This window comes from Mytilus californianus, unplaced genomic scaffold, assembly GCF_021869535.1.
Source record: "Mytilus californianus isolate M0D057914Y unplaced genomic scaffold, xbMytCali1.0.p SCAF_5, whole genome shotgun sequence".
In the NCBI taxonomy this organism is placed as follows: Eukaryota; Metazoa; Mollusca; class Bivalvia; order Mytilida; family Mytilidae; genus Mytilus; species Mytilus californianus.
Genome location: NW_026262701.1, coordinates 53,804,418 through 53,832,095, shown reverse-complemented (window position 1 = coordinate 53,832,095; position 27,678 = coordinate 53,804,418). Strand labels below are relative to the sequence as shown.

The 27,678-nt window shown below is 31.6% G+C and overlaps 2 protein-coding genes across 5 annotated transcripts in view; one reads left to right on the top strand and one right to left on the bottom strand.

Annotated features, from left to right (window-relative positions):
• The window catches only part of LOC127702630 (slit homolog 1 protein-like), a 42,151-nt gene extending 35,233 nt beyond the window's left edge, over nt 1-6,918 (top strand). For 3 of the 4 annotated variants that reach the window (XM_052206910.1, XM_052206906.1, XM_052206909.1), the window contains exons 13-15: nt 526-1,877; nt 2,502-2,568; nt 6,650-6,918. In XM_052206910.1, coding sequence (XP_052062870.1) covers nt 526-647 — 122 coding nt within the window. In that variant the 3' untranslated portion in view covers nt 648-1,877; nt 2,502-2,568; nt 6,650-6,918. The remainder of the gene's footprint in view (nt 1-525; nt 1,878-2,501; nt 2,569-6,649) is intronic. The other variant, XM_052206908.1, reaches the window with a different exon arrangement.
• A 232-nt stretch (nt 6,919-7,150) lies between these two features.
• LOC127702628 (lipopolysaccharide-binding protein-like) lies at nt 7,151-21,611 on the bottom strand. The gene is made up of 15 exons (XM_052206903.1): nt 21,397-21,611; nt 20,322-20,421; nt 19,605-19,736; nt 19,028-19,101; nt 18,270-18,424; nt 17,438-17,501; nt 16,937-17,028; nt 16,133-16,309; nt 15,227-15,295; nt 14,495-14,662; nt 13,703-13,770; nt 12,400-12,442; nt 11,501-11,564; nt 10,558-10,634; nt 7,151-9,250 (listed from the first exon to the last, which is right to left on the bottom strand). Exons 1-15 carry the CDS (start codon nt 21,497-21,499, stop codon nt 9,152-9,154), a joined length of 1,485 nt encoding a protein of 494 aa, XP_052062863.1. The 5' UTR covers nt 21,500-21,611; the 3' UTR covers nt 7,151-9,151.
• Between the last annotated feature and the right edge of the window lie 6,067 nt (nt 21,612-27,678).

Below are 27,678 nucleotides of genomic sequence, written 5' to 3'. Positions count from 1 at the left end.
TTGATGATAATAATTACAATACGCTGTACACTTTGTCAAAACGTCAAAAAAGATGTATGCGGCAGTTAAAATGGAGCAAGATAATGTTGCATTATTTTAGCAAAGTTTGTTTATATTAACTGTGTATTTTAATAGGGAATTCAAATTATCATTATGGACTCTACTGGTTATTCAATTTTAACAAATTCTCACTCGCGATTTAGTAAAAGACTTTTATATAATTATTGATATGCGTAAACAAGTCGGAAAATACAGAATGTGAACACTAGACGTTTTCTGTCTTCATTCTCATTGTATATGTTTAAATTTAAATTTATATTTAATACTTAAACATAAAAAATACATCTCGAATTACTTAAAACTGTTGTCGTCAATTACAGTTATAATACTACATGGGTATCTTACTTTTGATTTTATACATTTCACATCGTGTAAAGTAGTAGATCTTGATTCATGTGGTCCTCATTGGCAAATACACAGTTTCCGAATTGACATTATTTGATATTTTAATATGCACTTCAACAGAAAGTCAGTGTATGACATACGACTGTGGATTTGGAAACTGCTTTGTAGAACCAATGAATGGAACAGCTCAGTGTGTTTGTGGCAACAAACAACCAACCTATTGTCCCGGTAAGCGGATTTAATTTAAATGACAAATATAACAATAAATAATTATGAAATGTAAAGCTTTTAAAACATTCGTTACATTTTTCAGTCATAGACAAACAATTTTTAATATAGAAAAACGTATATAAATATATTTAACTAAAGGCTTGATCGTGTATTGTTATGTTTATATGCGGCACATTACACTAAATATTGAAAGAAAAAAAGCATATGAGAAACAATGGTAACAATTCAGAAGATAGTTTTGATTTAAAGGTGTTAATTATTGTTTTCATACTGTCTCATTTAAAAAGAAATAAATGTTATACATGTCATATGTACAAGATAGTTGGGTGTTATTTCTTATTTTCATTTTTCGTAATGTATGAACTTTTAATTAACTCACGTAATCCTTAATGTTTTATTATACAATATTTTACGCACTATTCTTATTTACTCGACGCTTACTAACAGCAAGTTGCCTATTTGTAAGAATAATATGATAATAATCTTGTCATTATTGCAACATTGTTGGAAAATAAGTTAAATAAAATACGTTTTTTAAAGGTGTAAATCTTGTGTTAGATTTATTTACTGTTTATAAAAAAAATACAAATTCTTGAAGCGGCTATGAGTTCAATATCTTTAATTGTTTTCTACTGATTTCATTTTGTTTGAAATGTAGTTTATCAATTAATTTCTTTGTTATTAATTTTTGTTGTTAGCTTCATGATACTAGACAGTTTATTCCGGATGAATTATTATCAATGATGTATACAATTGAACAGATAAACTTTTCATCAAAGACAAATATTTAACTGTTTTAATACACACTCGTATTTTCCTTTTAGTTACAATCAATGTAACAGTTGTATATAATTAAAGAAAAAACAATTAAGTGTTTGCCAAACATTCGTATTTATGTTTGGTTTTTTTTTAATTAATATTGTATATAATTAAACAGATAAACTTTTCGTCAAAGATAAATATTTAAGTGTTTTTAAACATTCGTATTTTCTTTTTTATATATATATATTCATACCATGTTTCATTTATAGGAGAATTTGAATTCACCATTTGAATTAATTTTGTTTCAGGATAATAAACGTAATTCCTATAACATATAAAAGCAACTTTTCATAAATAATTTAATTCATTCATTCTCTTTTCAAATCACGTATCTACGATTTTGAGAAAATGATCTAGAAATGATTCGTTCAACTGAATTATGACTGCATTGAAAATGATGATCGGACAACTTATTGAAGGTAATGATTTCAAAAACAAATAATTTCATAATCGGATTCGTGAGATTATTGCTTGTAACAATTTCATTAGGGTTATCTGTGATTACCTAACATTGATTTTTTTATTGAATATTCATCCGCGTCTTGAACATGGTCCCTTTAAATATAAAACTAGTGCGTTTATACACGATTCAAACACCTCTAAAACGCACCCAACAACCAATGTTAAAAACTAACAGATAACACAAAATTCCTCCCTTCCAAAATAAAGACTCCACTTTAAAACTGGAACATTTGTACAATGCGCAACCGTTTACATCTACTTAACTATTCTTATAGAATAGTTTTCAAAAGGTACGTTCAATGTTAATTATTTGTGTTTCACAACTTAAATGCATGAGATATGATGTAAAGGTGTAACACTACCAATTCGGTACTGGTCAATAAAAACATACCACAGGAGATCTAAAAAAAAAAAAAAAAAAAGGATTCATACGAAAAGGCATAAGTTCAAACATATGAACATTTTTGTAATTTAAGTATCAAATGAAAGCTTAGTTATTCCAGCATTTTTTGACTGATATATTATCAAATCATGTAATTCTTTAAAGAGGCTATATTTCGCATGTTTTGCTTGCTTCTCAGATCGGAAGAACCTGTTCTGATACTCCTTATATTCCGGGATGCAGTACGCTCTTATATGAAATTAAAGGTACTAGTATATTGATTTTATGCATTTGGCCCAGAGGGCCAAATGAGCTTTTATCGGGACTATACGTCCATTGTCCGTCGTCGTCGTCCGATACCTTACACAAATATCCTTTATTTTGAAACTACTTGGCAAAATAAAGCTAAGCTTGGCCAAGATCATTATTTGGGTATCTAGTTAAAAATATGTGTTCGATAATCCCGCCTACATGACAAAAATGGCTTAAGGTTGCAGTTCTGTAAATATGGACAATGCAATTTCCCATAGTAACTTCGTTTACGGCTATACTATGAAGTTACGTGGCTATACTATGAAGTTTCGTAAAACACTATAAATTAGAATGTAAAGTTCATATGCACTTCTATTTTTGTCAAAGGTCAAAACATAGGGTTGTGCGACATATTTTCGACATTTATATGCCCCGAACATATAAGAATTTAAACCTATACTAAATTTCTGAAATAACCCTCCCTTCACTTTGAGTCTTCCTCAGAATTATTTTTGGCCGCTATCCATGTGTATCCAACTGGTAACATTTAAATATCATATCCGGGAATCAATATACAAAAAGAACAAAAAAATCTTAGATTATCATATAAAAAGAGGCGTGGTTTGTGAAACAGCTGTATTAACCTAGTGCAACCTTACTATAGATCATAAGGATAAAATGCAAGTTTTGCCTTTTATCTTGAAATCAGAATTAATACGAGAAAGAGCAAATCTTACCGGGGTAGAAATGTTCAGATTGATTAGATCTATCTATTTTCTGTTTACATCAAAACTGTCAGACGATTTAAACTTTTCCCTATGTTCTTGAAAACTATAATAGAAAGAGAGAAGCTTGACATAGAAATAAATTAGTCAACGTGGTTGAAATCGTCCGACAACTCTTTATTGGAATTATTGCCCTTTCATGGTCATGTTAATTTTTTTTTTGAATTTTCCGTTTAATATTTTAAACTTGAAAACTATGAAAGAGAGGCAAAAGATACCAAAGGGACATTCAAACTCATAAGTAGAAAATAAACTGACAACGCCATGGCAAAAAAGAAAAAAGACAAACAACAGAACCCAAAACACAGAATAGAGAACAAAAACTGAGCAACATGAATCCAACCAAAATCTGGGAGTGATCGCAGGTGCTCAGGAAGGGTTAGCAGATCCTGCTCCACTTGTGGCACCCGTCGTGCTGCTCATGATTGTAGAAACCCAGTAATAAGTATGTTTCGGTAGGTCTTACTTGGTGAAAAGGGAACGGGATTGTTGTTGTGACATTTGGAACATATCCGCTATCATCTGTGAAACGAATATTTAATAACGGTCAACCAACTCGTGATGGCGTCCGTAAACTTTACAAAGGAATGATTTCAACTTCACCACTCAGAACTCTTGGTTTAATAGCTTCCTTGTGAGCAGCAACCTTCTATCACGAAAATCATGATAGAAAATACGAGATAGAAACTAACATAAGCAAATATCATCAGCAAGAAAAGTGGAATGGCTGAAATCGTCAGCCGACATTTTACTGGTGTTATTGTGCTTCAATGACGATTTTTACCCGCATAAGTGTTTTTGACTATAATTTTGAAAAATTTAATACTTAGATAGACTCTTTAATTAGCAAAAATGATCAACATGATAAGATATAGAAATGAGGCAACTTCGAGGAAATCGTCAGTCGACACAAAATTGGAATTTATGATCTTTAATGACAATTTGTACCATTTTGTTTTTGGGCATTTTTGGCTATTATCCTGAAAACTATAAAAGATAGTAAGCCACTTCATACAAAAATGATCATCAATAGAAGATCTTCAAATGAGTCAATTTTTTGCTGAAATCTTTTAACGACTCTTTATACAAAAAAGTGCCCTTAAAAGGCGACTGTTTTAACCTTCTTGTGTGTTGGGCAAAAACGAGTAAAGATAGAAGAAACTATAACAGAAAAAATGATCAGCGATACAAGATCATAAATTCTTTTCTAGTCCACAATGTTGAAGCGGGTCCACCGATTGTTGAAGATGTACGTATACCTAGGAGCCTCTAGCTTTAGCACAAGACAACTTAAGTAGTGCTTTGACATTTAATGGCTTTTACCTTATTTGAACTTACAACAATCGAGCTATGCATGCTTGAAATTGACGAATTCTACATATATAAAGCAAATAAGATGAAGAACAAGTGAAGTACATCCTTTTACTGGAAATCATTATAAATTCACTTTTAAGAAGTTGTACCATTTCCAATAAAAATTGACCATCTTGTTGTCAGAAACCATATTCAATCGACTTGTTTGTCTGAAAGTTCAGCCTAAAAATTGCTACAAAATGGTAGTTTGGCCTTATTTTGTCACATAATATGCATACAGTTAAAATTTAACCTGATGTTACAAATTTTGCGTTATTTTTATGGATATCAATGAAACATTTATATCATGATTTGTTAAACAAAATGCTAGTGGTTAAATTAATTTGTGATTTTTTATAAACATAAAAGGCAATGGGGCCAATGATTGATGGTGTGCTTCCTTAAGGTATACCGGTGTTTGGTCTCAGTTAATGAGACAACTATCCAACAACAAAGCTCACTTAAAACACATGAAAAATTGTCTACACTAAATGTCAGGCTCTACATCTCTTTAAATATCCCTTAACACTATATAAAATAAACTATCAAATATATTCGTTAGCATATAATTCCTAGATATAAAAAAATACGATACGACAAAAGACATCAATAATTGAGGCTCTTGGCGTCAAACGATAACATGGCGATCAGTGGACCTACAAACGGTACTTTAAAGAACACATTAATAAGTGAAATCAAATACCTGCATACGTAACGTATGAGACCTACTGTTACATAAGTGTTGATAATTACTTAAAGCTAAGTCAAGTTGGAGTTCATATGAAATCATGACCATATATATCTTACTCTTATTTTTTTTGCATCTATAGTTGACAGTTGTTTTATACAGTAAGCTTTATAAACAAGCTAGGTACAAATGACCCCGTCAAATATGTACATCAATTGCAAAATGCCAAGAATACACCGGTCAATAATTGCATTGTGGAAAAATCCAAAACTGCAATTCAGAATAGTTGAGGGCGGTATATAAAAAAAATCAACTCAATAGTTTTGAAAAACATTTTTCAACTGAGAAATTTTGAAAAGCCAAGTTTTACATTGAATAAGATTGAAATACAATGCGATTATCTCCATTCTATTGCAAATTAAACACGTAATTGCCTATTTTAATTATTGGTGTAGTGTAAAATCACATAAAGTACAAATTTCACGGAAAGTTGTTGTCATCTTCGGCACCATAAGTATTTGTTATCAAACATGTATGCCAGACTTTCTCTTTTTGCTGTACGATTAACATTCGTACTTTAAGATAAAAGAATTTATAATGTATAAGCAAGAGACAAATAACTTTCAGTGCTAAAAATACTAATATGTTCCTGCACGATTTCTGGTCAAGTAAAGGACACTAGTATTCTCCAACAATCAACAATTGTTTTGTTTCACCGGAAGTTGATTTCTTCGAAAGGACATGTAAAATAAATACTTACTTTATAATAGATATAACAAATTGTGATGTATAACAAACTTTAAAATTACAATAAATATGTATTCCCTTAAATCAAAATAAACTTATAGATTCTATTTAAATAAACTTATACGTACCTTGACCTATAATGGTTTACTTTTATAAATTGTAACTTGGATTGAGAGTTGTCTCATTGGCACTCATACCACATCTTCCTATATCTATTATGAATTTTTTGTGCATAAATTAGACATTTAGTTTTCTCGTTTGAATTGCTTTACATTTGTTATTTCGGGGCCTCATACAGCTAACTATGCGGTATGGCCTTTGCTCATTATTGAAGGCCGAACGATGGCCAATAGTTGTTAATTTCTGTGTCATTTGGTCTCTTGTGGAGAGTTGTCTCATTGGTAATTATACCACATCTTCTTTTTTATATTATGTACGGAAGCTTGCCATAATTAGGAATACGTTGACGTATCTATATGCAGAAAAGTGATTAATACTTTGTTTTTTGTTTTTGTTTTTTAGATTGCAACTTATGTAGAATCTACAGCAAGCAGAATCGCCTCCATCGACACCGAATTATATAATGCCGTTGCTCATAGTCGAAGCAAACTGTTTGTACAAATCAACTGACACAGACGCAGTAAAACGTCATGTTATTTCTAATTCATTTGAACAGTATTTTTTCGACAGTGATAAGGGTGCACGACTTGCATTTAGCAATTTACCACATATACACTGATATATGAAAGGCAGTTATGTACTTGTTGCTGTATGTTATCTGATATAAGTCCTCAACGAGCAGCGAAATAAAAAAAAATGCTTCTTGAACCTAGTATGCTTTCATATTATTGACTTTCGTTGTTATAGGATTTCATTTCTTAAGGAAGTAGGTTAAATATATGAATAGAAATTCTTTCAAACAAAATACTGATTTCCCGTACCGTTCCCAAAATGATCGTTTTTTGTTGTTTTTTTGGTAATCACTAAATGATATTTTTTGTAAAAGAAGTGTGTACAATCCGATTGTTGTTTTATATTTTATCCATAATACCGGTATCAACGCTTTTCACTTTGCAATTTAATTTTGATATTTTTAATGATGTCACATTGAGTCTCACATTTCACAATTCCGGTTATATATAAATGTAAGCTTCTGAAAAATATAAAAAAAACATTGTATGTACATTGTTCTACAGCTTATATTATTGTATTTTTTAAAACGCAAGACATTTGTAAGATCATCGAGTGCCTGTATTGTTAGATATGTTTATCAATCCATATCGCATAGATATATATTTGTTTTTAAATGTACTAATGTGCCATGAGTAGAGAAATATAAAGTTGTTTAGTGTCACATAAATTTAATGTGATATACTATCCATGCTATTCTAAGAAAGCAAGCAATTCCAAATTTGATACCATGCAGATGAAATACATGAAATAAATGACAATTCATGAGAAAAAAAGATTGTCTTATTTAACTTGGCTTTAGCTGTCAAATTCGTGGTATCTGATTTGACCCAAATTCTCATATTTGATTTATGACATATTAAAACGTATTACCATAACAAAAGAAAGTAAAAAAAGAAACAATTTACATGCATAGACTTTTTATAAGGAATCAGTACTTCGTGTGTAATTTATACTACCCGCCAACTAAACATCCATCGAGATGACTGTCAGTCATATAATCCGACATAAACATATCATATACTAGTACATATTTATAAATAATATGTTACCTTTTTTATTTTCTTTTTCAAGTAAGTGTTTAGCCTATTGGTAGCTGTACTGAGCAATTTTTTTAACGCAATGAAGGAGGTTTGTGTGCACCAAAAACTGAAATTATTCCACCATATTTTGTGGCTGTGCCAAATCGGGCTATCAAGACAATGTGTTGTTCCTGGTTGTTTGTCTTTAATTGTGTATTTGTCAGTTCATACTCCCATAATTATAGTTATTATGTTGTTCATGATGATTATTTGATTTAAATAATGTCATACAAAATGTGAATATTACAATCGGAATTATTAGACTCTGTTTTCCTGTCATTCTCTTTGGACGCCCCGAGAAAAATCTCCCTTGTGTGGACGTAACGAATGAGTCAGTGAAAAGAGGAACACAAGTAGTTCAAATTAAGCATACAGTTCGTCGTAAAACAGGGCCACTGAATGTAAAAAAAAACGTTGTCTTAAACATAACCAAGCATGGCGATAACGTTCTTTTTAATTAACTCAAAGTTGTTTGTTATAAAAAAAGATATGAGTTATCCCTGCTTAATACTGGATGTTTGTATGTTCGATAGTTATGCCTTTATATGTAAGAAAATTGGACTACTGCAAAGGTATTTTATGGTATTTCTGTTTTCCGAGGCAGGGGGTGTGTTTAAAGATTATAATCTATACTGCTGCTAAATAATCGCGTCTGTGTTTGAAGAATATCATTCGATAGTTTATAGGTTAAATAAAGTCTGCAATGTTTCTTTTATGGCTGCCAATTATATCAAGATAGGTTATTACAACGATAAATAAAGACACTAGAGCAACATACTTTCTCGAGGATTGAAACAGCAGTTTTAAATGCTTATATATATGCTATTGGAGTTGTCTCTTAGAATTGTGTCCAATCAGGGAGCATCAAACATAGAAAAAAAGTACTAGAGCTCATATCGTATTACCGATCTTGTGTTGAAGTTTTTTGAATATGTTTTAGTTGCAATTTTACAAATTTCAATAAAAAATAACATTATAAAGATTATACTTTATTAACAAACTAGAAGTACACTGAAAAGTCATTTCTTAGGCTTTACAGCACTATATTCAGACATGGTATAAAACGAACTGATTTATATATTCCTTTTTAGACACTGTGGATATGATTAAGTTGATAATATAAATATAGGATCTTGTAGAGTAGACCAAACCATATACTGTAGTCCATGGGATGAACAAGTTAAACATTTAAAATATCATTCAACACATCCAATTTGTATTTAACACAAAAAGAAAAACAATTTTCCATTGATCAAATTTCGTTTGCAAGGTATCTCTCATTCATAGGCACAAATTTCAGCACAGTAGATTTTGGAGCGTACTTCAAATCCGTTTCAATCAGGATTGTGTTCTGAAAATTAAAAAAAATGGAAAAGAATCATACATAGTGTCTTGTTATAGTTGGTTGGAGCTTCCCTAGTAATGTTTCACTAATCAGGTGGGGGAAACCCTACACACACATATCAAACTCTCTTTTTTTCGTAATTTTAAAATGAGATTTGTTATTCGAACTATTTTGAAAACAATGTGTAAGGAAATAAATCATAACATGTAATTTCGTTTAGTTTTATTTCCCTTAAACAAATATTTTTCAAAGATATTTACAGAACGCAATTAATCGCGACACTATTCGAACTTGTCGGTACAGTTACATGTTCAAAAAATGAACATAAAATAATCAATTTGTGTGCTGTTAATATTGGTTATGGCGTTGTTTATCATTTTTATGTGAAACAATGTACAATTATTTTAATTTGTCGACCAAATTTTTATATTGTATTACTTCCATGGTTTCCACATATATTCATAATTGAGGGTTCGAAGTTCAATGGCTTTTTAATTTTATGATGCCAAAGGGTTACCAATAGATATCTACTAACAAGTAACGGTATTTCGCTGTAATACCTTCTACAAATAACCTGTCTTTATTTTGAGTAGAGCGACAGATTTCACTAGAAAAGCTAATTCTCCCAGAGCGCCTAAGTTTATCCCTCCCTAAATTACAGTGGGGTTCGCGTACTCAATCATTGGTTTATGTGTTGTATTTTGTTGGCTATTGTATGATTTTTGTTTGTCTTAATGTATGTTTGGCCATGATGTTTCTTTTTTTTCAGACTTGTATCTTCCATAGACTGGCACCCTGTCCTTTACTTGTTTGGCCCAAGGTTGACTCAGATTCTGTATGTTGCAAGGGAGAGGACCAGACTATGGTGTCCATTACCTCCTTTATATCTTCTTTTTTTTGTCACAGAATAAAACATTTTAAGAAATGTATTTTTCAAAGTTCTTAATGTTTCTTGAATAGGTCAATCATTTTTCTACACAAAAAAAAAGTCATGTAATTAAGGTATAATTTTTAATTAAGGAAAGCTGCGTAGTTTTCCGCCTTTTCTCGTTCCGTCAAATTCAATACATGGACAATGCTTGCACGCGGATAATAAAAGAACAGTGAAGTGAACTGTGTGCTTATACGAGGGTTGATTGTTTTGTTTTAATCTGAACAGTAGTAATTATAATTTTGAATCATTGAACGATGCAATGTACTAGGGTGTGTTGCAAAGGAATACACATTATGGAAATCATCTTCCAAAAAAACGAACAAAACCAACACACATACAAGTAATATCAAAGAATTCAGTAAAGGCATGTTATACATACCTGCAATAGTTTAAGACCAGACTGTTGGAATTGTAAATCCTTTGTCGATGGCATAGGAAAACCTTTGGTTCCGAGACCTGGAACACAAAATATGAGTCAATATTGAGTTTATGACACGTTAGACATATATCATTCCGGTTTCTATGGTAATCATGGTAATATATAATTAATATTTTATATAATTGTTCTTTTGCTATTTAGATTTGAGCAGATGTTTTACTTTATGAAAGGTTATTTTCAAAAACCCTAATTCGAATTTTACAGTTCTAATCTGATATCTATTTATTCTCTTTCCAGTCAAATAGTCTTTTGATTGCTGAGAAAAAGAATAAAATGAGGAAGTAAAAGTGAAATTAATTAGCATCAGCCATGTCAGCCCAGCCGTCAACACTCTTTTGCTGACATGAAATATTATTTATACGGTCATTCGCAACAATAAAGGTTTTCTACCCTCAGATACAGATGGTCTTTATAGACAGATTTGACATTTTTTTTTCAATTTTTTTAGTGTAAATGTTCTTCTGCTACGTTATTGATTTAAATTTCGAACTTTTAATCGAGCGCCTTTGTCGAGTCTTGTGACAACGAAAAACGCGTCTTGCTTATCGAATTATAAACACAGTATCCTTGATGAGATTTTATGATTATGTGAGCCAGACGGCTGTTGCCACGGGGTAAGCAACAATTGCCTACCCTTTTACATAGCATGACTTCATCCCTATGTTTTAGTACGGTTTGTGTAGCAGAACGTCTTGAATACGTATGAACAATTTGCCACTGGACGTTTAGCAAACCACGATCAATCAATAATTCATCCCATTAAGGCCTCATCAAATAACATTCATATGCTAGCTTGCTTTTTTCATGACGAATCAATTCCGTCTAACATAAAATGAATTTTTCGCAATATGAGTTCTCAAAAGTTAATTTGAAACATACGTACCGTTGATCATTGGTTCTATGGTGGTTATGATGGCACTGTCCACAAGAAATTGTAATGCTCTATCCTATAAAGAGATAGACATAATGATAAATATAGAATACTGATAATTCTGTGGTAACAGTATATACTGAGTGAATAAAAAGAGATGGATATTGTTTTTATAATCATACACTAATGTTACACAAAATGGGTCTTCAACGCTGTAAAGATGTCTTTCCAGTACGGCAAACACTAAATCGAAAGCATCGACAAGTTTTGAATAGAGTAAATAGTTACAATCAAAGATTTACAATCATACCAACATTTTTTTAGTTAAGGTTAAACACTTAGAAACAAATATCGCAAACACGTTTGCGGTTCATAAACACTTTTGAGGATCACAAACAGTTTTGCGGTTTCTAAGATAAAAAATATGGCAAGTTTGAATAGTTTTTTTTTTTTTGAATTTGTAGCACTCTTGCGTTTTATCTTCATCAGCGGTATATCAAAGGATATATATATATATATATAAAACGTTCAGCAAACTAGAAAATAACACCCAGACCCCCACCCCTCCTCCCCCCACCCCAAAAAAAAAAATTGTCTAGATTTTGCACTCTACTCTTCTTGTACTGTACTACATATTTCCGATGATTGAATTTTGTATTTTCATTATTTTTCAAATCGAATTATCTTTGGTATTTGATATACTGATTTAAAAAAATATTTAAATAGGCGTACAATATAATTGATGGGTATTACTGTTGGTTTTTGTAACAAAACAAACTAATATCGATAAACCAGCAGTCGAAAAATTATATACTTAATTTAAAATAAATATCCATTTTCTCTGTAGTTATTAAATACATTAAAGAAACATATTAATTATCTTCATTTTCTTTAATACACGACGTACTTACATTTATTGTACCGATGGCAGAGTTTGTAACTTTCGTTAGAATTCTGAAAAGATAATATTTTATATTAGTCTTTATTTATAAATATCACCATCAAATTTCCTGTTTCCGTTGGCAAATTGAATCAATAAGTCCAATAAAAACAGACATTACCATTACAAAAAAATCAACGGAAAAACAAACAACAGGAAAACAAAATTTCACATAAAACTAACGTGACCAACTAGAACTGGAACCATACCGATGCCCCGGGATGGTGAAATTTATATTATCTGGTAGTGTAAGCAGTTCCTACTATACAAGTGACAATCGGTATATTTATGATTATCATAGTAGTAAATAAGAAATTACAGTATCAATGTAATCATAAGTAAAATAACAAAAATACCGAACTCCGAGGAAAATTCTAAACGGAAAGTCCCTAAGCAAATGGCAAAATCAAAAGCTCAAACACCTCAAACGAATGGATAACAACTGTCATATGCCTGACTTGGTACATGCAAGACTACTCTCGACAAATACATTGTGTGGTATAAACGATCATATATTGATTTCTCGCGATAAATGGATTGTTTTTGTTGGGTTCTTGTGTTAAATAATGTCAGCGTTTTATTTGTCACGACAAAGAAATGTCACCAGCGTTATATTCCGTATCATATCTCATTATGTTACTGGACTTGAAAGTACTCGATTCGAAACAATACATACACGCTAAATATTGTCAAAGTTTTAGGAAACGTAAAGAAGTTATACTGTGCCAAATCAACTTCGATGACCAACCGTTTATGTTCAAAAGTTAGTAATGACTAAGGCAAATGAAAACAGATAATTTTTATCTCGTGCTAATCACTATGAAGCTACTTCAGTAGCTACAACACGACGAGTGCCACATGTGGAGCAGGATCTGCTTACCCTTCCGAAGCATCTGAAATCATCCCCAATTTTTGGTGGAGTTCGTGTTGTCTAGTCTTTAGTTTTCTATGTTGTGTTTTGTATACTGTTGTTTGTACTTTGGTCTTTTTTCTTTCTTTGTCATGCCGTTGTCAGTTGTTTTTTTACGTTTTTGAGTTTGAATGTCCCTTTTACATCTTTCGCTTCTCTTAAGTCTTACAAAACCATGTCAGGTCAGGTCACGTCACGTGCATACTAATATCGGTGAATTAAAAAAAACACAAAAAAACAATGAAATTCTTGTTCGTATATTTAATACAAAATAATTGAGCACTGAAAAGAGTCGTAGCATTTAATGTTCTGGAAGGGTGAGCATTTTTGCTGAACATGCTATAGTAATGATCAAAATACTTACTTCATGTCGTATAGTTTTCCATGTATCATCTCATTTGCCATTGAAAGATTCACTTTTATTGATGCTTTCTGATAAAAAAAAATGTATAATATAAGTTATACAATATAAATGATTCTTTCCGTTTTGAGAACAAAAATTATGATATATGCAGCGATTCTAGAAAGAGTCATCTCGCTAATATTTGTAAAGTATGTTTGTAAATTGTAGTATAGTAATATTATATAATTTTTATAATTTGATTAAGCTTTATAATTACAGGCGACGTTGAACACACAGTTATTATTCCTTTTATAATACAATATTCGACAAAACTAAACGAGAAGCTTTCTTTTCAGGGAACATTTAGGCCCTCTTTTCGTGTATCGCACTTAAACAATTCTTTATATATGGGTTAATCACATGTGCCAAACGTTCGATATTACAACTATCCCCCCTTTTCGTTAAACTGTGAAAATAACTATACATGAATCAATTAGCAACAGCACTCAAAAACTGTGGTGGTTAATTATTGTATGATTGGCTCACCAATCAGAATACTGAAAAACTCATGTAGGTTATGTGTAGATACCCTCACACTTTTACCAAAAAAGGCGAATGAACCATGATACATATTTGTCAAATCTATCATCATAAATACTTTGTTTTGTCGACGAAATGCCCTTTTGACGTGCCAAACTATAAGCCTAGTATCTTTGATGAAAATTGTTTAAGAGAATATTCGTGAAAATGCAATTTTTTTACAGTTCAATATATTTGTTTGATAAACCAGGGTGATAAAATAAAAATACTCACAGCATATATTATAAACAAATAATGTAGACTTTTGTCTGATTTCCTAGCAAACAAGGTGATGTTCCCTTCCGCTCTCACGCCAAGGACTCCGACTGATATATTTGTCACTGGTGGTTTAGTACTAAGCATGTGTAGTTCTACTGTACTTCTAGGAAAAGCTTTTCCTATCTTCACGTAACAAAGATATAAGAAGTAAAAAAAAATTAACTTCTGTGCTGAACTTTTATTGCCAATATATTGAATTTATTATACTTTCATTAGCATAGTTTTATAGCAATTATCAATCGTTTATAAATTTGAGATAAACTGTTCGTGATGGTACCAAATAAAAGGAATCATGCAACCATATTGATTTACTGTAAAAATTGTATAAATAGATTTCAATATTGGTGCATATTCAAATAACAATTTCTGTGTTCTGCATTCCATTTAACCTTAAGTTTTTAATATCAGTTTTCTATTTGCAACATTTGACCTTGAATAAAATTAATTTGGCTCGTTTAATTTTCATAAAATTTTGACAAAATGTTTACTTTGACCCTTTGACAAAAGTATATAAAGATTTAAAAAAACTTGAACCACACACTTTATCGGAAAAATTTCATTGGATATATAGCAGTTTGACAAACACTAATTTTGGTCATTGAGAAGCTTAATATTTCCTTAACAATTGAACATGATTAAAACGTTCAGCTGATTTTCACAGAGTGTAATGTACCACCTTAAATTTACCTGTGGAATAAATTTCCCAATACATAGACCGGAGCAGGTTGTGTTCAATATGTCTTTCTTTTCTTTGATCTAGGAACGTAAAAAGAGAAAACAAGATTGTTCTTTTTCTCAAAACTATACAATGTTATAACGAAAATGAGATATAAGCAAACATTAAAAGTCCCTGATATTATATCTTTATTGTTATTTTCATGCGTTTTAGAAATGAAAAATCAGATAAAATCAAGTAATATTGACAGACGTTCTCAGATTTGGTACCTTTGCGATTTGCACAATTTTAGAAATGTAGTATTAGTTAAATCTATAGGAAACACGTGTGTCCTAAATTACATGTTTTTCTGTAAAGAATTCTCTGTTGATGGTAAATTTGTTGTAATCTATTAAATTTATTTACAAAACTGTTGTTTTGAACTCGACATATTGTTTCAATGCTTGTTTTTAAAGTTTTGGACACTACATATTGACCGCTAAATATTTTTCTGTTTTCCTTTTAGAAAAATAAATCTTTTTACTCAAGGTAAATTGAGAGAGAAATTTAGTCATACTACTCTCCTTATTTTATGTAACGCAAGGTTTAAATACTAAGACATATAGATTAAAACTAAATATTTTGCATGTGCTTTATGACCCAAAAGATTAAACATGATTAAAGGCGTTTATTTTGAATTTGTTTATCATAATCATTTGTTTTTAAGCTTCAAAATTTTAATTGCTCGCCCAAAAATGAGTTTGGATCTATTGATAAACGTTTTCTTTTCCTACTGCATGTCAAAACATGTTGCGATATGTGTACACGTTTAATTATTGATCTTTAATTTTCATGTGCAGTTTACAAAATATTACTTTCATCTTGTGTAAGTGAAATATAAAAATAAGCGTTATTTTTGTTTAATTCAAGATAATTACATTTTTTGAAGCCAGGTTGAACACTAGCATGTTATGTTTATGCGCTTGATAAAACATAGTGTTGAAGACATATTCTGACAATGTGATGTAAACCATTCTCTTGCTGTCTGTGATTGGTGCCATTGATTGTGGTGCAAATGGTGCTTCAGTTTTATTACTGGACCAGAGTATTTCTCCCTGTTTGACAAAACATAATACAATTTTCATTTAATCAGAAGAAATTAATCAAAATAAATACAGTGTGATTTCGTAGACAAGTTTTCACATAAGAGCCAATTTTGTTTCAACAAATCTTGAAATGAACGCTTATTGTTTTTGTAAAAGGCCAAAATGACATACCAAACTTGACAGGATATTGCACACATAATGAACTTGGCATTAAAAATGTTGAAAAATCCTATAGAGATATATATTTGGAGTTTCCTTCAATTATTTTTTTCTTCTCACTGTATCATGTGTATTGTAAATATTCCATTACAACTAAATGCTGTTTAAAAAAAACTATGTTCCTGATAATGAGAAGTGTTAATATTCTTAACAACACGACGGGTGCCACAATTGGAGCAGGATCTGCTTACCCTTCCGGAGCACCTGAGATCACCCCCGGCTTTTGGTGGGGTTCGTGTTGCTTAGTCTTTAGTTTTCTATGTTGTGTCATCTGTACTATTATTTGTCTTTTTATTTTTTGCCATGACGTTGTCAGTTTGTTTTCGATCTATGAGTTTCACTGTCCCTCTGGTATCTTTCGTCCCTCTTTTATGGTTTGCTATTTTACATCATAAAAAACATAATTAAAAATTTGACCTTTAGACTTGCTTCCATAAACTGTGGAGTTGCTTTTGGAGCTGACATGAGTCTGTAGTCAAGTGTCAGGAGCTTTCCCAGTTTTACCTGAACTGTAATTCAAAGTGATAAAATATGTTGGCGAATATATTTTTACCTATACGATAGCTCTTTGTCCCATTAAATGATCATCTACATTGATTTAATGATTTTCAACATATATTGAATAAAGCGAGATATTGGAATACGTAAGTGCGACAGCATCCAAACGAAACAGATAATCAATAGGCAATTAGAAGACAACATGAATACTTCAATGATAGACAGGTGGTTTAACAAATGCACAAAAATCAAGCTCACATTTTAGTGACATCAAATATCGAAAATTTAAATTATAATTATAGAATTTGACTGAGTTACGATTAAAAAAATATTTAAAAAAATTCCAGATTTCATGGGTTCCAAATCACATATGAACATGAAAAAATGAAAAAAGAATTGCTGGATAAAAAAACCAGTTACCTTTCATAGTTGAAAGACTCTTCTGTGCATTATTATCAATGAGATTTTGAACTATTCCGCACATCTGCAATGAAATACCTATTATTTAAGTCGTCGTAATTGAGAAGTAAGGAAAATGATAAAAACCCAACGCTGCGTGCTTTGTATTTTACAATAGATCACTAGAACATCTTAAGTCTAAATTTTAGCATGTTCAATCATTTTAAATACGTTGTAGCACTCCAAAGTTCGAAACTACATATCATCGTCGAACTCAACACGTAATTTTTGAATCTTTGTACTGTAAAGCAACTAATTTTTCGCCGGTCATATAAATGCACGACTTTCGCGAGAAGAATAACGCAAATGTATATCAGATTTGGATATCCTTATACGAACAAACCAAGAAAGGTGAGAAGACAGCAAAGAAGTAGTCGAGAAGTCGGCTTGAAGGCTCTATAAATACAAAAACAGGTATCCGCTAAAATATAAGTTGGTTTACTTTATAAACTGACTCGTTTGGAACTAGCTTCTTAGCTATAATGTATGATCTCTTCTGTGTAATAAGTTAATAAATAATACACAAAAATAATTCAAATAATAAATTCACATAAAAATAAAAGAAACAAACGAAACCTACACTTAAACTTATAAAAAAAGTGTTTATTGATAATTGATAATGACTGATATCGGGAAAAAAAAAACTATGTCAAAGAACAATCAATGTTTCTTCATAAACATGATAAAAGTGATGCAATATAATAAAATATGAAGAATAAAATTGAAAAAACGAACAATTTTTAGCAATACAATTGTGATTAATACTATTGACTAGAATGCGTTTAACGTTTACCATTTTCTGAAACTGGTTACTTATAGCCTTAGAAACTTTTCCTGCAAACGTATTGTAGATCCAGGCTCTTCCTCCGTGGAATTTGAACTGAACATGACCACTGTTGCATGCGCATTGTGCAGATTTAATTGTTGGTCTTCCATTAGCGTCAACACCTAAATTAACAATCTAATCATGATGACGAGAAGGTATATTGATTGATGCTCGTTAGATGGATTGGTTTTAAACGCCAAGACGTCAACATATCACATGCATATCGGATGGGAATATGTTGATGTGATATGAATAAGATCCTTGCTTTGTACTTCATTCCAAACACATTTTTCTGATCAGTCTTTGTTCCTACTCTTAAATGCAGAGTGTTTTGCGGGGAAGCAGCAAATGCCAATTTTCAAGGCTGGGTTGACAACTCCTGGGATTAAACCCACGACCTCCTGAACCCAGGGTGAGCATTCTACCACAATACCACCAAGGCAGTAGGATTTGTACTGATTACATATATGATATTTGATTAATGTTGTTGTTGTTAGTTTGCTATTGGGGTCCTTATTATATGGTCTTTCTATTTTATATGTTTACTGTTAGATAGATAACTTATACGTCGACTAATGCATAATGTTGAATTAAAGTTACAGCAAATGATTGTATTATTCTTTTTATAAAATTCTATATACACTTGTATGTGCCATTTGGACATCTATTGACAATTGAAATCTATAACAGTTATTGTACATCTGAGTATCGCTACATGAACCTACCCGCATTAATTCCAACGCTGAACGACATCCCTGAAAACTTAACCGTAAATCTTCCATGGTCAGATATCTTGATGCTGTGAACACAATGTTATAAATGAAAAAAAAAAAAGAAAATTGTTTATTAAAAAGACATCAACACGTCATAGTAACCTATTTAACATGTTTAATGAAACAAGAATTTTGACAATGTCTACTTTTAATTTCGTTATATTTGTACTTTTTTGTTGCTGACCAAATTAGTAAATCTTAAACCACTCAGCGTTTTTGAAAGAAGAAAAAAAAACACTGAAAACTTCGACAACTGAAACATTCTTAATATGGACGGACGGTATATGAGTGTTAAGTTTGAATGATTCAGATAAAGCATAGATTATCGACAAATGATTGACATTCCTTTTTACATAATTGATTACCCCACGAACCCTTAAAAATATTTCTATTTAATGTTATGCAATAGTGGTCGTTTAAAAAGACTTTTTAGTTCCAAAACTAATTTAGCTTGCAAATCAATTTCTTTCATTTTTGAAGATATTTTTTTATGTATTTTCAATTTGATAAAAAAATATTAACATCTTACAAATGCCATCGGTATTTATAGTGAAAATTTCCATCAATTTCCAATACGATGTTTGCTGTAGCCCATTTGAGATCACTTCCAGACGATAGTTTTATACTGCTAGTTCCTAGTTGGAAATTTTTTATTGCCAGACTGAAATAAAGAGTCATAATTGGTAAATATGTTAAAGGTATTCATATCTAGAAGGTAAAACGATGACGGAAATACAAAGAAATCAAAAACTATAAGCCAATGATAAACACACTACACCATGGTCAAAAGAAAAAAAGAACGAAGAAAGTACAAACACACTACACAAAAAAAACCAAAAGATTTAGCACAACAAATTTACCGTTAACATGGTGCAACGGAGGGTTAAGCATTTCTATTCCACAAGTTACATTCGCCGTGTTACTCTGGGTGTCACTCAAAATTGACCTAATGCTAACGCTCAGAAGACGTTCTATATCAATCTCTGTTTTGTCAGTGCATTGAACTATCAAACGTGAATAAAACTGACAGAACTCCTTATGCACGAGTTATTTCTGCCAGTATCAAATACATAACCCCGATAAAGTTAAAAAGCTGTATACATGTGTTAAATTATATTTAATAACTCTTAAACACATCTCTTCAGCAACTACGACGTCATTCGTTTTATTTGATGTATTTAATCCTATTCTCCCAGCACACTAGATAATATATGTACCTTGAAAAACCCTGAATGAACATACTTACCCATATATGGTATATTCTACATGATGTCCTGATCCACTTTGATCTGGAATTTTAGCGTTCCGTACTGTCTTAGAGATTAAATCCACAGCTACGGTATTAGCTAAAATTTTAATACAAGAAAACCAAACTATATTTAATGCATAATTATATAGATTACCATGTCAGAAAATCTGACATATCGGCAAATAAAAGGTACCATAAGTCACAGAAAACAATCGATCAAACATGCTTAGAAAGTTGTATGAACTTCAAGATACATGTAACATATGAATTATGTTTACGAGAAATAATAAAATTACAAAAAAACAGTACGATATATCGTATCAGAGAATTATCACAGCTACTTAAGGCAAGCCCAGAGTCTTCATTCACTGTTGATATGAAATCACGCCATCCATCACCTTTAAATAAATTGGTAATAGTATGTTTAACATCAATTTGATAACATTGGCCTGATACACACCCTGCTTGACTATTTGTTCTAAGAGTATCAATTAAGAAAATTGTCAAAGTTTAAGATGAGGCCAATGTCTAGTTATTTATATTTCGAGGTCACAAGTTTTCTATCCTCTGCTAAACTGGTTAAGAAAACAAGCCCTTAGGTTAACCTAACACGATTGGTTGTTGCTTTTATTTAAGGATCTATTTGGTTATATAACTCGCTTTGTATCAATTATTCATGATTCATTTTTCCGTTTTAGGCTTAGGGTATAATAACATAGAGTTCACTACATAGATACATAGTTTTATATGTTATGCAGAAATCTTCTTGATCTATGCACATAAAACCAAGAAATAAGACTTTACTCTCTTCATTAATATATAAACTCAAATTATAAATTGCAACCTTTACTTAAACAAATTAAACCTTAAGCCTCACAAATTTATTGAACTATAATATGCAGAATTTAGCGCAACAACAATTGTAAAGCAAGACATTTAGCATATGTTTTGCGTGTTCACAAAAACTGTTTTAATCCTACCGATGTTTTTTTTTTCAGAAACAGAATCAAAATCTATACATCATTTTCATAAATTTGAACTAAAGCCTTAATACTTGTTAAAACATACATACCATAATTCATTCCATTCTGTGTTATATGAAGTCTCAATCCGGGGTTCGTTGCATGAATGCAAGTTGCTAATAAGATGCAGGGCAAAATTATTGCCTGCAACATTCTGCATTGATTTACCGTTGAAAGTATAATGAATGTTTTTATACAACATACTTATAATCACGAGACAAATATTGACAGACTTCCGCAATACACACTGCATCAAGTACTTCCTGGACTTGACAATTATTAAGTGATGTTTAATTTATACATTGTTGCATTTTAAGTTTAACGGGATTTCTGAAAGTGTTATTTTAAGTTTAATAGGGATAAATGTAAGAACCAATACAAGCACACTTGATTTTAAACCATGCCTTTTATAATTGATACATGTATCTTAGTACATTTGTATAATGATGCTTGTTTTTACACAAGGAAATGCCTGTATCAAGTCAGGAATATGACAGTTGTTTTCCATTTGTTTGAGCTTTTGATTTTGCCATTTGATAAGTGATTTTCCGTTTTGAAATTATCCTTGGCGTTAGGTATTTTTGATATTTAACTTTTCCTGTAAATGTCCTTGTGTTGACACACAAGAATACCTTTCCCTACTAAGCACAACAATTATCTGATGAGTAGCACATATGCAAAGGTCGCATTGGGCAGCAACTTCAGGACTATATAACTTTAACTGTTTGTATGAATACAAACATATATTGACATGTCTTTGTTATGTTGGCTATTGGTGCTAGTTTTAATTATTATAAATTTATAACACAACTTATTGTGCAGACTAAGGTTTCTGGTTTTATGATATTCTCTGTGCCTTTACTGAAAAATCAGTCTTCTGGCGAACTGTTGCGACAGATTTGCCGCAAACACATCAGTAAGGTTGCTGCAAATAGTTTGCGGCAACTTGACCTCGACTTTTTACCATGCAAATGAAGGTTGCGGCAGACTTGCTGCAAAGTTTGATAGCCTTATATAGTTTGCAGCAAACTTCTGGCGGCTATTTGTGGTGAACCTCTGGCCTTATAAAAAAGAAGATGTGGTATGATTGCCAATGAGATAAGTCACCACAAGAGACTGAATGACACAGAAATTAACAACTATAGGTCACCGTACGGCTTCAACAATGAGCAAAGCCCATACCGCATAGTCAGCTATAAAAGGCCCCGAAATGACAAATGTCAAACAATTCAAACGAGAAAACTAACGGTCTAATTTATGTACAAAATAATGAACGAAAAACAAATATGTAACACAGCAACAAACGACAACCACATGAATTACAGGCTCTTAACTTGGGACAGGCAGATACAGAATGTGGCGAGTTATAACATGTTAGTGGGCGCCCAACCCTCCCCCTAATTCTGGGACAGTGGTGCAACAGAACATTAAGGACTGTAAAAACAATAAACAAACAACGCATATGATCAACAGCAACAAAAAACAACCACTCAATTACAGGCTCCTGACTTGGGACAGGAACATATAGACTGTTGCGGGGTTAAACATGTTAGCGGGCGTCCAACCCTCCCCCTAACCTGGGACAGTGGTGTAACAGTACAAAATAAGAAAAAATCAGTTGAAAAAAGCTTGACTCATCAGATTGATAAAAATAGAATACATCTAACAAAAAAACAGAGTAGACGTGGACGGGTACTTGTACATCCCAAAAACAAAAGGACACTTAGTACAGATCTGAGAGTACTCGCAATTACTGACAGCAAGTTCAAAGCCAATAACAACTAATAAAAAAATCATGCATCTAAGACTAAATTATCAATCAGTAGACATCCAACATTCAATGGATTTAGTGTAAAGACGTCATAAACAGTCAGAGAAAAACATGACATTATGCAATGACAAGATACAGGTATAGACCGATTGTGGAGTCATGAATGTGCATATGTATATAACAATAATATTTAGTTTGCTTTCAATTTACTGATAACAAAATCAATATTAATACCAATAAAACAATATTCAAAGATATAATTACAGTGTTGAATTGGTAACTTTTAGAATAAGTTTATTTAAAGGATCGATAAGTTTACCCGGATCGTTTCTAAATTTCCGGGCTCGCTCGGTAAACAACATCTCCGTTAAAATGAAGATGTGCTATCCCGTTTGAAATAAGTTTTCTACAGGTGCAACCAAACTTCAAACCCAAATTTTTATATCTATGGAAGAATTTGGTAAAGGTTTTAAGTAATTTGTGTTAACGAAAATGCTGACTTAATAATTTACCAGTAATACATAGATTACGTTCATTAACATCCACAACGTCACAACAGACACGGGCATAGCAAACGAGTTGTGATATTTAAACACCCTAAGATGCATAGTGTGCCAAAGTACCATCACCATCCAAAAAAGGAAAATTAACAATAGGGAACGAAAAATCGTCCCATTTGTCGTAAATTTTAGTATAGAGTTTCCCGTGTAAAACTGAAACATATAAATCTAGGAAAGGACAGTTATTACCGTTCATATTTGATTTATTTAAAGTAGGTTCCTTTGGGTAAATTTCGGCATTCTATTTACAAAATTCTTGATTATTTAACAAAAAAATATAATCAAGTTAACGGTAAGTGTTGTTGAATTTATCAATTAAATGCAGTCAAGATGTTGTTGAATTTATCAATTAAATGCAGTTAAGACGGGTCTTTACTGAGTTTGGTCAAAAACTGTGATTCATAACAGTTCAAGAATAGGTCTGCTATTAGAGGGGCGCAATTGGTGCCCGTAGGAATACCTACAACCTTCCGATAAACTGTGTTGCCGAAACGTACATCAATATTATCCTGGAGAAAATTAACAGCTTCAATCATCTCATCACTCCTTCAGTAAGTATATCTAGCATATTTACCTTTCTCGTTAGAGAAGAAGGCTTTAAACATGTTAAATGAGTTGCAGCAAATATATTTGCATTCAGATTTACCACACGACAATTTAATTAAATGGAAAATATTTGTTTGATAAGATTATGTAGAAGTGTAGTGTAAAGAGTTGAAAAGTCAAAACTGTCAACAGAATCAAAAGAACCATCAAAAGCACGTGATTTATCTAAAACATCCAAAGAATTTTGTACACTCCAAAAATAGTTAATTCCACTATTTTCATATTTTTTATTACAAAAGTTAATGATTCTTTGATAGTAGTTAAGGAACTAGTTAAAAGCACTGAAATATTTGTTGTAGAACACTTACAAGAGGCCAAGATGAAACGATATTTTACTGATTTTTGTGTAGTTTAGGTAACAATACATAGTAGGGACCTTCAAATGCTCAGAAGAGGTCTTAAGGTGTGATGTGGACTTTTGTGGTTATGATATGTTTGTTTACTATATGACTCTCTAAGGAGCGCACGGATTTGAATATTGATGAATTCAAAATTCATTCTTAAGAACGTCCGTGTAGTATTTACGGCATATTTACACCTTATGTAAGAATCCTGGGTTTTGATTGGTTGATAGCCACTGTATTTTTCACCAATTTACTGTTATCAAATGAATATCGTTCATTTTTTAACGCCGCCGGGGTATATGCAAAAAGGATATGCCTTTTTTACCCTCTTTGCCGTGGTATCTGCCAAAAAATACTCTATCCGACTGGACGCTTGTAACGTCACGATCATCAATGCGTTTTTGATCGTTTCCTTACGGCTCGCGAAATTTAACATTCTCTCAACTGGTATTTTTCGCAAATACCCCTCCTTAACATGATACATCTGTTCATACCACCATTTGTATATAGTTTGTGGCGAACTTCTGGCGACTTTTTGTGATGAACTTCCGGCAAACTTCCATAGCCTTAAGTAGTTTGTGGTGAACTTCTGGCAAAACAAATATGCTAATGATGCCTTGTGGCAACCTTTCTGTTAATTCTTTTTCAAAACTGTACGTCTCATTCAATACATGCATATACTGTACGGATCGAAATTTAAATTGTATTATATGACAGATAACTCTTATTTACCTGCTGATCAAAATTTCATTTTTTAAGAAATGTGAAAGAGAGAAATATAAATTGTGACCACAAAAAAACCCATAAAAACTAAATATATATATTTATAGAGGTACATATATATCCTATTAATCTACTCAGTGCAGAACTCAGAATGAGCTGATTAATTTCTTAACAGATTCATATGCATGAAAAAAGCAAAACTGTTTTTTTGATAATGGTCAATTATTAAGAAACTGTTATTTAGGCATGACAACATTTACACTATATATACAAATTAAGCATAAAATTATCTAAAATATTAGTCAAATGTGGTTTAAGGCGAAGTGTACGTAATTAACTACTCCACAGAATTTTTTTTAAATTTTACATGTGGATTCTGCTTGTAAAAATACATCAGACAATAAAATAAAAAAAGGGGGTAACCGTTTTCGTTTTTCAGATACAAGCTGTTGAAATTAACAGCATGATAAGCCAAAAATACAAAGGATATATAGGGAAAATCATAAAAATCGGCAGATATTTTTACTTTATCAAGATTTTCTAATTCGTTGCTCCACAGAATTTTTTTAAAAATCGGTATGCGATTCAAAAATGAACGACGAACCCATTGGTGCAAAGAAAGTCCTTAGCAACCGTGCTAGTTTTCAAGCTATATCCTGTGGAAGTTTGATTTCTAGCGGAGAGAATAAAAACAATCGGCGACGTTATTGATGTCTACTGTAACGTCATCACAATTTCTACTCTATAACGCTATTATACCGTACAGTGTCGTAACAAAATCGTGAGTGTGTATAACCCATTTTCTTAATTATTGCAAATGCTCAAGCGTAATCAATTAATAAGGAAATAAAATGACTATTTTTTAAGGATATTTCTGCTGCCAAAAAAAAAAGCAAATTGGCAAATAAATATACTGCAAGTGAAAGAAAGTTACTATATAGACTTAAACTCCATCTTTTTTTAATTAGACAGGGTTCCACTTCTTTTTTGAAATGCTTGTATTTATAGCTGACTATGGGCGTTGATCATTGTTGAAGGCCGTACGGTTACCTATAGTTGTTAATTTCTGTGTCATTTGGACTCTTGTGGAGAGTTGTCTTATTGGCAATCATGCCACATGTTCTTTTTTTATATTGTAATGTTCTAATAATTATGAATCAAATATCAAGTTTAAAATTGTCCCAGTAAACACAGCGTTGACAGAATGATTCTATACGTATTTAAATAATCGGTTATAATATTGGGATCGCGTATACACTTCTTTTTTAAAATCTTATTTCTGCATGTTTGTATTTTAAAAAAGTGAATATAATTTGCTGCATCTTTTCATCCTCACCATTTCCGGCGCTATTCGAGGGATTGCGCACAAAGCCCATTTTTTGTCAGGTTCACACGCGTGCACGTGACACAACTCTGCAATTTTTAAAAAAAAAATTCCTGTCTCGATCGCTTTCCCTTTTCTTTAACTACACGACAAAGCATGATTTAATGTTTGCTGGAGATTTTAAGTAAAAAAGGAAATAATTTTTTGTTCCATAATTTGTTTAATATCCACATGCACGACTCCCAAAAAATAAGAAAACTGCATCTGCATATTATCTTGAGAATTTTTATGACTGTAATAAGGTCAAAAGAAGAACCCGCATATGAATTTTAGCAAAGTAAAACAGACCGGAGTTTTAACCTCACGTAGCACAGATCCTTCCCAGTGTTAGCCTTAGCATTGCGTATATTGTGTATAATGCTATAGCATTGTGTATTGTGTAATGCTAAAGCTTTGTGCATAGTGATATGCTATAAATTAATGTACTGGTGTAATGCTATAAGAATGTACCAAGAGCGATGCTATACGAGTTTACCTAGTATAGTGCCATACAAATTGTTCCTGTATATAATGCAAATGAATTGCAGTTTTGTTAATATAATATGAACATAAGGAGCTGTGGTATGATTGCAAATGAGACAACTATCTGCCACGTTTAAGGTAGATCGGGTGTCTTTTTCTGAGCGTCCGTTCTGATCATGTTAATTGCAAAAACTTTTTTGTTTTAAAAATATTTTACCATGTATCATTTAATATACAACAAAATACCTAAAACTTGAAGTTTAAAGATTGAACTATCAAGAAATTAAGTGTCGCGTAAAGTATATTTAAAATTTTTGGGGATTTTTTCAAGAAAATAAGGCCCGTGACCCCTTATTCAGTTTTATTTGATATTTCGGAGTTATTAATGAAAAGCAATTCTCTCATCGAATTTTAGCCAATTCTATCGTTTAATGTTTCTGCAATAAGGAAAACTTAAGTTTCTCCTATATCAACAATATGAA